A 12953-nucleotide genomic window follows, 5' to 3' on the forward strand; every position below is an offset into this window, starting at 1 on the left:
TTTTGAAAAAAAAAAAAGATAGCTCAAGCCTTTCCCCCTTTTCAGAAGCATTTTCAGAATATCTCAAAATAATTTTATAATTAACATATTTTAAAAAATTAAAATAATATTTCACGGTAGCAAACCTTGAATGAGACGCTGCCGGTGGGATCCATTGTAATTTGTCTGGCCTGATGATGATTCTTAAGGGCACTTTAGGTTTGGGTCACCGTCTTCTTCGTGGCTTTCAATCTCCTGGTGGCGGCCATTTTCGCCTTAGAATAAATAATTCCCCCATTTATCTCCACGCGGGGCCCTCCCTCATAGCATCCATCCAACCTGGCCAAACCAAGAATCGAATTTGCTTCCCCTTTCTTTTACTTTCGCATAAACGTTTCGGCATAGTTCTGTTTTTGTTCCACCTTTGCCATTTACAATTAACATGTTAATGATTATTCAAAATTACGTTTTTTATATTAATAAATTGATATTATTGACACTATTCTTCCTGATTTGGGTTTATACTTTAAAATACTTCTGCATTTGAGTCAGCATAAATGAATCTCAATCTCAACTAACGCGCGTGCAAATTATTAGCGCAATATATTATGAACGATATTGACTACCGGTTGTGCTATAAAATACTAAACGCGAGAAAGCACTATGTTCTGGGAAGCCTTTATTGAATCTGCTAACGTGTTTAGCAATACTCTGTTTCTCCATAAACCCCATTTCACAATCGCAAGTTGTGCTCTGAATTGAAATTTGAATCGTTCCATTTCGTGTCCAATACTTCGTTGAAAATCTCTGCTGGATTTCAAACACGGAGCTGTAAGTCGTCACCTTCACGTGGTAAGTTTTTAGTCCTGTGAATCGCACTTAATTAATACACAAGGGCATTTGATCCACAGACATTGGAATTAAACTAAGGGTGTAAAAAAAGAAAAAAGGAAATCTATGGTGAAAGGGAATCAAGGTAGATCCTTTGTATTATTGTAGGAGTAACGCAAGATTAGATTAAAGGGAAAGCGTCAGGGGAAGAAGAAATGCCCGGATCAGCAAAACGAAGGGCTCGGTGCCTCAGTGGTGCAGACGCCGACTGTGTCGTTTGCCTAATAAAAAGGTCTCGAAGCATGGATCTTGCGAATAGTAGAGATTAAAGTTTTGATCTTCAGATTACAAATAATGGACAGGAGTACAAGAGAGGGTAAGGGTAGGTGTCATTGAACTGGTGATTGGTCGCTCGTCGGTAAACCAAAATATATACCCGTAAACCCAAAAGCCGTAGCAAAGCCACGCATGCACTTGAGAGTCTCTGTCTCTCTCTCTTTCCCTCCCCTTTAAACGTGGCTTTTCCGACGCCTTCGTTCTGTGGACTCTTTCTTACTCAGCCTTACAGGAGGGCCTTTCTCATCCCCATCATCCTCTGTCAATTTGTTTCTGCGTTCTGGTTTCACTCTCTCTGACACTTGTGTTTCGGGTCGAATCGGCGACGCCATCGTTTTGGATCGTTCGAGCTCTCTGTTTTTCTCTTTCCCTGCTGGGTTCAGCTGCCACGCTTCCTTGTCTATCTGGGGTATGTAATGTGTGATCTTTCTTCATCTTTGATGCCTCTGATATTTTTCCTTTATTTGGGCACCCATGAGAATTTTCTGGGCTCTTTTATGTGGGCATTGCCTTTTCCGTCTTTTCTTTTTTCCCTTCAAGATGCCGGGTGACAGAACATCCGGATTTCAAAACCGTTCCAAACGTCGTGAATTTTCAGTCCTGAGAAATGGTTGTTTGAATTTATCAATGAACAGCTGTCAATGAAGGATTTTTATTTGTCACTGTTACGTGGGGGTTAAACTTTACTCTTCGCTGAAATGACGAGTAACGAAGTCAGAGAGTGGTTAGATCTGATTCAAATGGTTGAAAAGGTGTTTACGTGTTCTTTGATTTCTTCCTGTGAAATACAAGACTCCATGTTTTTCGTGACAGTTATTTGTGATCGATTATATTCCGAAGATTTCAGGTCTAGTTAAATCTTGTGGCCAACTTCTTTCTTTTTTACTTTCTTTCTCTTTTCTTCCCTCTTCTCTTTTAATGATTCCCGTTGTCCGGAGAATTCATTGCGGCCATGCCTGTTTCCTTGTTCTTTGGTGTTTATGTCGTAAGGCATTTGATTCCGGTCTTGGAAATTGATTTGGTGGTTTCGTTTGGATGGCCGGTGGGGTTTAATGTTATTTTATTTGCGAGTTTTGTTACTTTCGATTGCGAGTGCTGATTCAACAATCCGAAGCAAGCTTTCGATGTTTTTGTCTATACGTTTAAGCACGTTTTTAGTTTTCACTGACTTTTTGTCTCGAGCCCCAAGCTTTCTCATTTTTTCTTTCTTGACGCACTTCACGTGCATCATATCACGCTATTCCTAGTGTTGATCCCTAATCTTCTGCACTAAAGGTGAAATTGGCAAATTCTATGTGTTCAGTCCAGTGCCAGTTGGCCAAAGAAGGAAAAGTTCGGTGCTAAATGGTTTAAGAGACGCTTGAATAGAATCCTGTGTCCTGTTTTATGCAACTGAAATTAGGATATGTTCTTTGAAATTCTGCATCTGACACCAGATCATGGTCACATGGGATTTGTATCATGAAGATATTTTGTCAATGATTTGATTGGAATATTAAATATGTTGATCTTTGTCTTGAACTGGCATCTAATACTCTCCACTACGGCAGTTTGTAATGAAGGCTAAATAAAAGATTCAGTTTTCTATGAAGCCGATCAAATCATGGAGGTGATGACCAGAAAAAAGAGTGGCTTGTCTGATGGGGTTGGTCTTCCTGCCTTACAATCATTTTAAATTTGATGGACTATTTCCACAAGAAAATTTGGATCCTGGAGACACGTTTGTGACTTTATCATTTGTGCATGCATATTTTTTGCAGCAGGGAAAATCAAGTTTAAAGATGAAACAGTTGCCTTTTATGGCAATTCTGTGTACAGTGATGTTGTTTATTGTGTATAGAACTACAAAGTATCAATATCATGAAGTAGAGGTACGTGCCATGAGAAATCTTTTGGATATCATTTTACGTCTTAACTAATGTCTGAAATGTTTAAGTGTATTTTTCTGATGCCTTATTTTGAAAGTCCCCGTACGGTTTCGGTCTTCTTTTTATCAGAAAATGTGTCAAGCGGTTCCAAAACTGATAAACTGAACTCTTATAATCTTTTAAAAATGTTATAATGTTACTAACAAAGTATCTCGGCTTGGAAACCTTTGATGTTGTTTGTACATTTTCCCTCCTCTAGCTTCTAGCATGCTTTAGATTAACTTGAAGCCACTTTTCGTTTGATTGAAGTAGGCACATGGCTCAAGTTGTGTCTTGTGTTGTACAATAAAATGATACATGAGATTTTTTGTTCCGATTGTGCTGATCTTTCGCCCATTTTCTTTAAAATGATCTATTATCAGGTAGACAGAAAGTGGAGTCTTTGGGGAGAATCAGAGGTAAACACTCTGACTATAGTTTTACTTGCCGGACTGGATCCCTGATTTTCTTTTGCCCCACAAATTTGAGACTTGATGTGCTTAAAATGATATGCAATAATTTCTTTTAGAATTTGTGATGCATCTTGCATCAGTAAAATTTTTTTATCGATTTGGAGGCATGTGTTACTTGGATGTATTCACGTGGCAAATGTTGTGTAATTGTGCAGGATTATGCAGCTTCTGAAAAGTTGAAAGGCTTGCCACAAGGTATTAGACAGGCTAATTCAGATCTTGAGTTAAGACCTTTGTGGTCGAGAAGCAGTTCTAGGTCAAAGGTCAGCATCCCCAGGCTATGTCACCTGAGCTAATAAATAAGTTAAGCTGAATGATGTATCATTTTGTGAATTGATGGTGATAATGGAATTGCAGGTTAGTGATTACTCCAACCGGAACTTGCTGGCAATTCCCGTTGGTATCAAGCAAAAGCAGAATGTCAATGTAATGGTGCAGAAGGTATGGTATCAAATCATAAGATGGTCAAAATTATTTACATTAGCATAACTTATCTAATTTTATTGATTTCAGTTTCTTCGAGAAAATTTTACAATCATTTTGTTCCATTACGATGGTAATGTGAATGGATGGGGGGATCTCAAGTGGAGTAGCAAGGCTATACACATAGCTGCTCATAACCAAACAAAATGGTAAGGATGTGAATGACCATTGATGACTGCACTTTTCCGTAACTTTTAATTTTGAATCACATGGCCGGTGGAAGTCTGAGAGAGGTTGCTCTACTTTTTCAATGGACCAGGAACACATATTGCATGTTAGTTCTATACCATGGAAGAGATTTTTTGAAATTCAAAACGTCTCTTAGACTTAGAATGAGCTGATCGGGCTATATAAGCATAAGAAATTGGGAGAATATTATGGCTCTTGTTACCTTAATGAAATCAGTCTTCACTTTTCTGACTGTGAAGCACTTCTGAACTTGAAAAAGTATCATGTAACCATATGATGCTTTAGACACGCTAAAGGATTCTCAGTGATCAAGGATGAAGAATTCTGTATTTTAGAACTGCCTGAATGGACGACCTTGGCTTGGCCATGTCATTGTTGTTACATTATGTATCCTTTAGGCTGTTGTGTCCTTGGTCATAGCAGACTACTGTTTTTCTTACAACACTTGCCTTAGATGTTTATTTTTCTTCTTAATGACATGGGGTATGCACATTTTACTCGTGTCTATACTTATATCGTTTATCTGTTTAACTGTGTAGTAATATTTGAGTCCCTTTACAGGTGGTTTGCTAAAAGATTTCTACATCCGGATATAGTTTCTATTTATGATTATATCTTTCTCTGGGATGAAGATTTAGGAGTAGAGCATTTTTCCCCTTCCAGGTCAGGCAGATTCTTTTGCACCTTATTGTTGACATATTGACACGTTTTAGCCTGTACTTTTTTTTTTTGGGGGGTGTTTGAAAATGTAATTTTTATTATTTGTATAACGTTGATGGTCAACCTTCTGGTTTGCTGAAAGGAGTTCATTAGATTGTTAAAACATTTTGTATACTATTTTGTTGAATCCATATTAAACCTCATTGTATGAAAGCTACAGATTTGATATTGGTCTTATTTTTTGCAGATACCTTGAAATTATAAAAGATGAAGGATTGGAAATTTCTCAACCTGCTCTTGACCCGAATTCAACCGAGATACATCATAGGATTACCATTAGAGCAAGAACCAAGAAAGTTCATAGGTTAGTTGCTAGAGACTAGTGATGGGCGCATCTTAAATACTAATCAATGCTTGTAATATAAAAAAACTGAAGTATGCACTGTGCATACATGCAGAAGGGTATATGAACGCAGAGGCAGTACAAAGTGTTCAGATGCTAGTGAAGGGCCACCATGCACAGGGTAAGTGGTTAGTTTGAACTTTCTAGAGAAGTTAATTTTAGCTATTCAGTTATCCTAACCAGATCGTTGAGTGGTTCTGTCCATCTTCTGCTGCTTTATCATGTTGACATAAATTACTTCACTTGATTATAATACCATTATATGTCAAGGTAAACATCTGATATTCATTTTTCTGTTTCCCCATGTAAATTGATATTTCACCTTTGAGATACTGGTGCTCTCGAACACATCATTGAATATGCTAGGCTACATGTTAATTGGAGGGGCTCATTTCCTTGAAAGTTAGACCTTGATGTCGGATAAGTTTGTCCTACCTTTGATTTGTTGGTCGAGGATGATCATGCGGAATAGGTTTGAAAAGATTGGTTTAAACCTTTGTTCTGTACCTTGATGAAGAAATGACCCTGGAATACACTGCGTTCAGTCCTGTTTATTTTCTCCTTCATCTCAGACTTTCAGAAAAAGAATCAGAACGAACAAGAACACTTTAAAACTGAGATCCTCTCTGGTTCATATTTCATAATGCGGTGGTTCATGACAGATTGTGGTATTTGGCTATTTACATATTCTCTAATGACATTGTGATTGAAGCAAAACTTTGAACACAACTTTTATAGGTTTGTGGAAGGTATGGCTCCTGTTTTTTCTCGGTCTGCTTGGTATTGTGCCTGGCATCTTATTCAGGTAATATTATTCCCACGGTCCATATCAATTTTGTATGTTTTTGCTTGGGACAAGTCAATTGCTTTTAAACTTAATCATTGTCTTATGATAAAATATGTCTTATGTATTTTTTTAGTCGCACAAGTTCATTAGTTAATCATATGAATCAATCCAAGTCTGCAAAGGTGCCAAAAGGCTTTTATCTAAGTTTTTAGATGTGGGGCAATATGTCTTATGTTTTCAATTGCGATAAGAAGGTATCTGAGAAACTTAAAGGAAAATTTTATCGGACTGTTATAAGACCAGCTATGATGTATGGTAGTGAATGTTGGGTAATAAAGGGAAAACAAGAGCACAAAGTCGGAGTAGCAGAAATGAGGATGTTGAGATGGATGTGTGGTCGTACAAGAAAAGATAGGATTTGAAATGAAAAGATCAGGACAAGAGTCGGTGTGGCACCTATCCAAGAGAAAATGGTTGAAAATCGCTTAAGATGGTTTGGACATGTGCAGAGAAGGCCTTTGGAGGCCCCGGTGAGGAGGGTGGATCAAACAAGATGGAGTCCCATAAAAAGAGGCAGGGGAAGACCGAGAAGAACGCTGAATGAGGTCATTGAACGAGACCTCCTAATCAACAACATATCTAAGGATTGGGTTGTTGACAGAGCACGATGGCGTCGTGTGATTTATGTAGCCGACCCCACCTAATGGGATAAGGCTTGTTGTTTGTTTGTTTGTTTCAATTGGATATTTGCTTGAAATCGTAAACAAGTCCAAACTTAGTTTTGTAATTTTCAGGAGCTCAAATTTTCTTTCGCATGGTAACAGATAAAAAAACATCAATTTTGTTTGGTATTTTTGCAAACTCCTCATTATCATTGTTCTTTTGTCCAGAATGACCTTGTTCATGGATGGGGAATGGATATGAAGCTAGGATATTGTGCACAGGTGAGAAAATCATAGTTTTAGGACAAGTTTCATTGCTTCTGACGATGTGGAAACTTCTTTTCCTTCCTAGTTCTCTCTGTGATAGGGGCTGCTATGATTACATGAAGTTTGAAAAATGAGCCACACTAATTTACAGTTTGCTACATTTCTCCTGCTTCCCTTAGCTTTATTTGCTGCATGACTATCATTAGGATTGAAACAAACGTCATTTTTTCAGGGCGACCGCACGAAAAAGGTGGGAGTTGTTGATAGCGTGTTTGTGGTTCATAAGGGAATACAAACTTTGGGTGGGGATGGTCATGATACCCCAAAGGTACTCTGCTTCTTTCCCCACCTCTAATTTCTTTCGGTAGCACAACCAGGTTCTTGTAAACCGTTAATACAGAGGAAGAAAAGTACCTTGATAACTTGATTGTCATGGCGTTTTTCTGCAAAATGATAGTTTCTTTTCTTCTCTTTTCACAGGGTTCAGATTCTAGAAAGCTAATCAAGGTACACAGTCTTTGGTTTCATTTAATTTTTTAGATGATTCTCTCTAGTACTCTTGTTTATATTTCATCAACTTCATGGTCTTTCACTCATCTTTTGCTGATTGTCCTTCATAATCAGAAACAAAGCTCATCATCTCTCGATTCGCGAGGCGAGGTGAGGCTTATATACCACTCTTAGTAATTTGATTTAGCCTCGGGTATCTTCTTCAGTCGACGACAACTATGCTTAACGTTAAACACTGGGACTTTGCAGATACGAAGGCAGTCAACGTGGGAACTGGAAATCTTTAAAAAGCGATGGAACCAAGCTGTAGCTGAGGATAGAAACTGGGTTGATCCGTTTAAGGGGCAGAAAAGACTGATGAGAAGAAGGCGCAACCATCATCGATGACCTTGGCCACCTGTTTAAGCTATAAGCTTCACTTCACAGGCATTAACTCCACTACATATATATAGGTATACTTTAGTTTGGGTAGCTTGCCATGAATTTTTGTTCATTCAATTCTTGAAAAGAGAAGGGGGGAAAAAAAAAATCACATTTTTGTCTTTTAATTATTTTTTATTTTGGCGTCCTCCTTCTCCATTTTCATGCTATATAATGGTCATGTAGATGCAGCCTCATTATAATGAAAACCTTTTACCACGTCTTTTTATTATTAGTACCTTTTGAGTTGGAGTTGCTTGCAGCATCTTGTTTTGTGTGTTAGAAATCTGGTAATTTTCACTGTACATAATCTAATCAAAGACACCTCAGGAGAAATGAGAACATCTATATAACAGTATCAGTTTTATCTCCATGCCCTTGAAGGCAAAAGGGACGAGTACATAATTTTTTCTAGGAAAAATCCCAAAAAAATGACTATTGAGTTGCAAAATTCCGAATCAGGGATTACTATAAAAATGTGTTGTCATTTAGTCATTTTCTTTACGAGTGTAGTAACTAATATTGATTTAGAATTTTGAAATTCAACAATGATTTGTTTTGAGATTTTCCTTTTTCTATTGGTGTTTTTTAAAAATATTTTTGATATTTTATTCCTTTTAATTAAGTTTGTTAGGTTTGTGAAAGTAGTTAATAGGGTCTTGTTAAGGAAAAATATGAAGCATGGCAGAACGAGATGATCTAATTTGGAGCCGTCCTGTTGTGTCGTTCCATAATTTTGGTGAGCGAAATGCTTGCACCTATAGAAAAATGTCGCCGTTTTTGTCGATGAGAACATGGAAAATCTCTTTCAAATTGCTTCTATTCTTGACCAACTCTTCTAGAATTTCTGAAAAATGTTTTTAAGTTTATTTATATCTAACCAGTCTACTCCCTGACCCCCGCCCAACATTGCACGGGTTCAAATATGCGCGTGTTAAAAAAATTCACAACAACCACAAAATCTCATTACACTAAATGAGAACTATCGCGCTTTAACCTTTTATCAATGACCAAAATTTTTGGATAGGTTGTTAACGGGAGGATTTTGCTCAATAATTTTATTGATTATTCCTCCATCTCTTTTTACAAAATTTCATATTGTTTTATCAACTATTCTTATTAGTGAATCCAAAAACTTTTGAACTAGAATTGGTAACATGAGTTGCACCTGTAGATTCAACTCAACAATCCATAAAAAATGACAGGTTAAGGTTGGTTAAAATTTAACTCGTTAGCAAACAAAACTTTTTAAACAACCCACAACTCGTTATGGGTTAGCTGACATTTTTTTTTGTATTTTTAAATTTTATTAATTATTATAATTATATAATTATATTTTATATCCTAGCTAAAATTTTTTTAAAAAATATCAATATCATTTATTTGATATTTTCAATTAAGTATTTGAAGGAAAAGTAAAAATTTCATCATATTGTATAAGAAAAAAATACTTTAAAAATAAAAAAATTTAAAAAAAGAAAATAATAGTTGGCGGTTGGCGTCAACCCACCATAACGGAAGCCAACTCACCATGGCAGTAGCGAACCCGTCATTATATGGGTCTTTTCAACTCGTACGGTTTAGCTCTAACCCGTAATGGGCCAGTCTACAATCTACGAGTTGGCCGATATTACTTTGAATATGAATAAACTATCTTGGATGATTTTTTATTATTTTTTTCTTCAATAGAAGCTGTTCCAACCTTTTTGTGATTATGTTTATTATCTTATTTTTTATTATATGACCGCTCATTCACTTCAATTTTCATCTCAGCTACCGTCATTTTTTGGTTTGTGTTATCCATTTGAAGCTTAGGATTCATTAGCATATATCATAACTGGTGTTATAACTTGTAACGGTTCAATAAAATTTTCGTTTCACTTTATTAGATACTTCGTTGACAAATAATTTTAATAGCTTTCTCAATTTAAACTACCTAGCTTCAATTCTATAATTAATATCTCCATCAAATTTCTCATGTTTTTGTATAATTATCTTAATGTGAAACGGCTTGATCTTCCAGTCTCATCTCCATGTCTTCTAAATTAAAATTGCAACGTATATTCTGTCTGGTACTTACTCATACCAAAACTCTATTACTTCGGCGTACCTCTCCATGACCGGTACCTTATCTTATGGATATAGTATAAAATAAAAGATATGTAATTTAACAAGCTAAATATTCCAAGTTATGATATTACTTACAAGTTAAATTGGTATTTCGCACCAAAATCATCTAATACTCCCGCCTGTCCTTTTCTTTTAATGCTCGAATTAACTACTTTACATGTAAGCTAAGATGGTTAAAATTAGAGAAAATTGCAAATAATGACATCATAATATATAAAATTATGATTTGAGACCCTTGATTTGAAAAATAGCAAATAGGGACATGGTCCCATTTTTGCAAATATGAAATCGTAGTAAAATGTCTGAAATGCCTCTCAATCAAATGACAAATTGACTATAAGAAATGACAAGTTCATTTTAGTTAATGACAACTTCAATAGACCAAATTATAACTTAATTGAGGGTATGCCAAATAACGAGTTGACTATAGGAAATAACAAGTTCACTTTAACGAATAACAACTTTAGTAGACCAAATCACAATTTGGCTGAGGGGCACTTTAGACATTTCACTCATATTTCATATTTGCAAAAGTGGGACCCAGTTCTTATTTGTTATTTTTCAAATTCAGGATCCCAAATCATAATTTTACACATTGAGGGGTCTTTATTTGCAATTTTTTCTTAAAATTATTATTTTTTAATTTCAAAATTTTTCTAATAGCTGTCATTAGTTATCGGTTTTAGGTTAATCAATTAGAAAATTTTGCAATTAGTTATAAATATTATGTAAAACATCACCAGAAGGAATAGTAGATACACTCTTGGTGTTTAGTTCTTTGGGATTTTTTTTTTTGGAATAAACAAAGAATATAAAAAAATCATTAAAAAAAAAAGGATTGACAATCCACAGAATTATGCTCCTCGCAATCATCAGTCCCTACACGCACCGTCCTTATCCATAGCCAAAAGGGTCATTAGTTATTTAGGTTTGGAAGAGGGATTAGTTTCCTCCCCCATTTCATATCTAATTGAATACATGCCCCAATAAAAAAAAATCTAATTAATAAGACCGATGTTTCTTATTAGTTTAAATAGAAGGATTACTTGTAGACAAAATAATAATAAAAAAAAAGAAGGGTTACTTGATCGGAACCTCGATAGCTTTTAAATGAAGGCAAAGTACTTAACAACTTTTTTTTATAATAAAAAAGCACAGTAGTTGACCTGTTATTTAAAAGGAGGATTTGGTGTGTAGTATGTATATTAATGATATGTTAAGGCCAAGAAGAAAATGACATTTCAATTAAAAAAATATAGACGCAGTGCCCTTTTCTATATATACATATGGGTTGCAATAATCTCTCACGCACGGCAAAACATAATACTCCTCCGGTCCTAATTATAAGACCCAATTGACTTATTTGAGGAGATTAAGGAAGTAAGTTAAGTTGGTTATTTATAATAAATAAGTGTTGTTATTCCTAAAATATCCTTGCTAATTAAGTATATTGGCTAAAACTATCATTATTAGAAGGATTATCTTGGAAAAAATGCATAAATATAAGAGAGAAAATGGATTGGGTCTTATAATTAGGACCAAATAAAAAGTCAAATTGGGTCTTATAATAAGGACCGGAGGAGTATTAAATTAAATGTTTCAGCATGACGCGGTTTGAATTTCTTCCCTTAATAACAACAATAAAAACTTATTCCATTAAGTGAGACTGGTTATATAAATCGCACGATATCATTAAGCTTTATCAAAGGCTATATTTTTGGATATAGTGTTCGTTGAAAAATCTTGCTCAATAATTTCATTAAGTGTTCTCTTTGGTTTTCTTCTATTCTTTTTTGATGATTCAATACTGTTTGATTAATTCTTTTTACCAATACATTTAAAAGTCTTTTTTGTATGTGACCAAATTATCTCAAATGATTTTTTATCATTTTTTTAATTGACAGTAGTTACTCCAAACATCTTATATCAATGTTCTCATATCGGCTGCCCTATTTTATACTGATACTGTCCTTTTAAAGTCTAATATTCACTTTCATATAATATTGCTGGTGTTATAATAGTGTGGAAAACTTCCTTTTAGTTTTATTAAGTATTTTCTCGTCACAAATAACTCATATCGTTTTTTTTTTTAATTTGAACTGCCCAACTTGAATTTTGTGATCCCTTCACCATGGATTTCATCCCTTAACAACCATGAAAATCACATCAACTCCAATGTCTAGTTCATCCTTTTAATAATTAAATAATTTTTATGCATGAAATGGGAAATTTGTTTTTCTTTATAAAATAGTACTCCTCCGGTCCTAATTATAAGACCCAATTGACTTATTTGAGGAGATTAAGGAAGTAAATTAAGTTGGTTATTTATAATAAATAAGTGTTGTTATTCCTAAAATATCTTTGCTAATTAAGTATATTGGCTAAAACTATCATTATTAGAAGGATTATCTTGGAAAAAAATGCATAAATATAAGAGAGAAAATGGATTGGGTCTTATAATTAGGACCAAATAAAAAGTCAAATTGGGTCTTATAATAAGGACCGGAGGAGTACAACATTTACCCATGCAAATATAACTCGAGCCAAAATAAAAATATTTTTAAATTTATTAGATATTAAGAACTCAATTTTTTTTTAATGTTTTGGGCAAAAGAACAACATTACAAAATTTGAATTCTCCAATTGTTTACCTTTTTGACAGCTTATGCATTTAAATAATCTTGTCGGTCACGAATGAATGATATTTTGTCTCGTTTCTGCAAATCAGGACTTGTTGATGAGAACTCACATATTTACACCTTTTTTTTTTTAACTTTCTTTTTGGAAGATGTTCTTTTTTTTCTTCATTTTTTTTAACTTTGGGTAATATTCTTTTTCTTCCCCTCAGTGAAAATGAAATGATTAATTCATGAGAAAATTGGAAATCTTGTTATTTGATTATTTTCAAATCATGAA

At 34.7% G+C, this 12953-nt stretch overlaps 1 protein-coding gene across 4 annotated transcripts; it reads left to right on the forward strand.

Moving 5' to 3' along the window:
- Window positions 1-666: 666 nt before the first annotated feature.
- On the forward strand, window positions 667-8145 carry LOC114725294 (uncharacterized). Of its 4 annotated transcripts, none has more exons than XM_028911795.1 (16): window positions 667-831; window positions 2697-2791; window positions 2907-3017; window positions 3437-3472; window positions 3682-3789; window positions 3884-3967; window positions 4040-4158; window positions 4760-4861; window positions 5106-5222; window positions 5317-5382; window positions 6000-6066; window positions 6939-6992; window positions 7210-7305; window positions 7458-7484; window positions 7602-7637; window positions 7737-8145. In XM_028911795.1, the coding sequence occupies exons 2-16, from the start codon at window positions 2750-2752 to the stop codon at window positions 7872-7874; spliced, it is 1203 nt and encodes a 400-aa protein (XP_028767628.1). In that variant the 5' UTR covers window positions 667-831; window positions 2697-2749; the 3' UTR covers window positions 7875-8145. The 4 variants fall into 4 exon arrangements, with proteins under 4 accessions (XP_028767628.1, XP_028767627.1, XP_028767630.1 ...); XM_028911794.1 differs by lacking the exon at window positions 667-831 and adding an exon at window positions 1044-1555; XM_028911797.1 differs by lacking the exon at window positions 667-831 and adding an exon at window positions 1044-1555 and having other exon boundaries at window positions 2910-3017.
- The last annotated feature ends 4808 nt before the right edge of the window (window positions 8146-12953 follow it).

The sequence above is a fragment of the Neltuma alba genome, unplaced genomic scaffold (genome assembly GCF_004799145.2).
Source record: "Neltuma alba isolate B1F8T4 unplaced genomic scaffold, ASM479914v2 tig00012240_pilon, whole genome shotgun sequence".
Lineage (NCBI taxonomy): Eukaryota > Viridiplantae > Streptophyta > Magnoliopsida > Fabales > Fabaceae > Neltuma > Neltuma alba.

What these genes read in the sequence shown, in the direction of transcription:
- LOC114725294 (XM_028911795.1), top strand. Translation starts at nt 2,750, where the DNA reads ATGGAGGTGATGACCAGAAAAAAGAGTGGCTTGTCTGATGGG. An exon ending in GTCTTTGGGGAGAATCAGAG is followed by an intron (nt 3,473 to 3,681) that starts GTAAACACTCTG and finishes GTAATTGTGCAG; the next exon opens with GATTATGCAGCTTCTGAAAA. An exon ending in GAGCATTTTTCCCCTTCCAG is followed by an intron (nt 4,862 to 5,105) that starts GTCAGGCAGATT and finishes TATTTTTTGCAG; the next exon opens with ATACCTTGAAATTATAAAAG.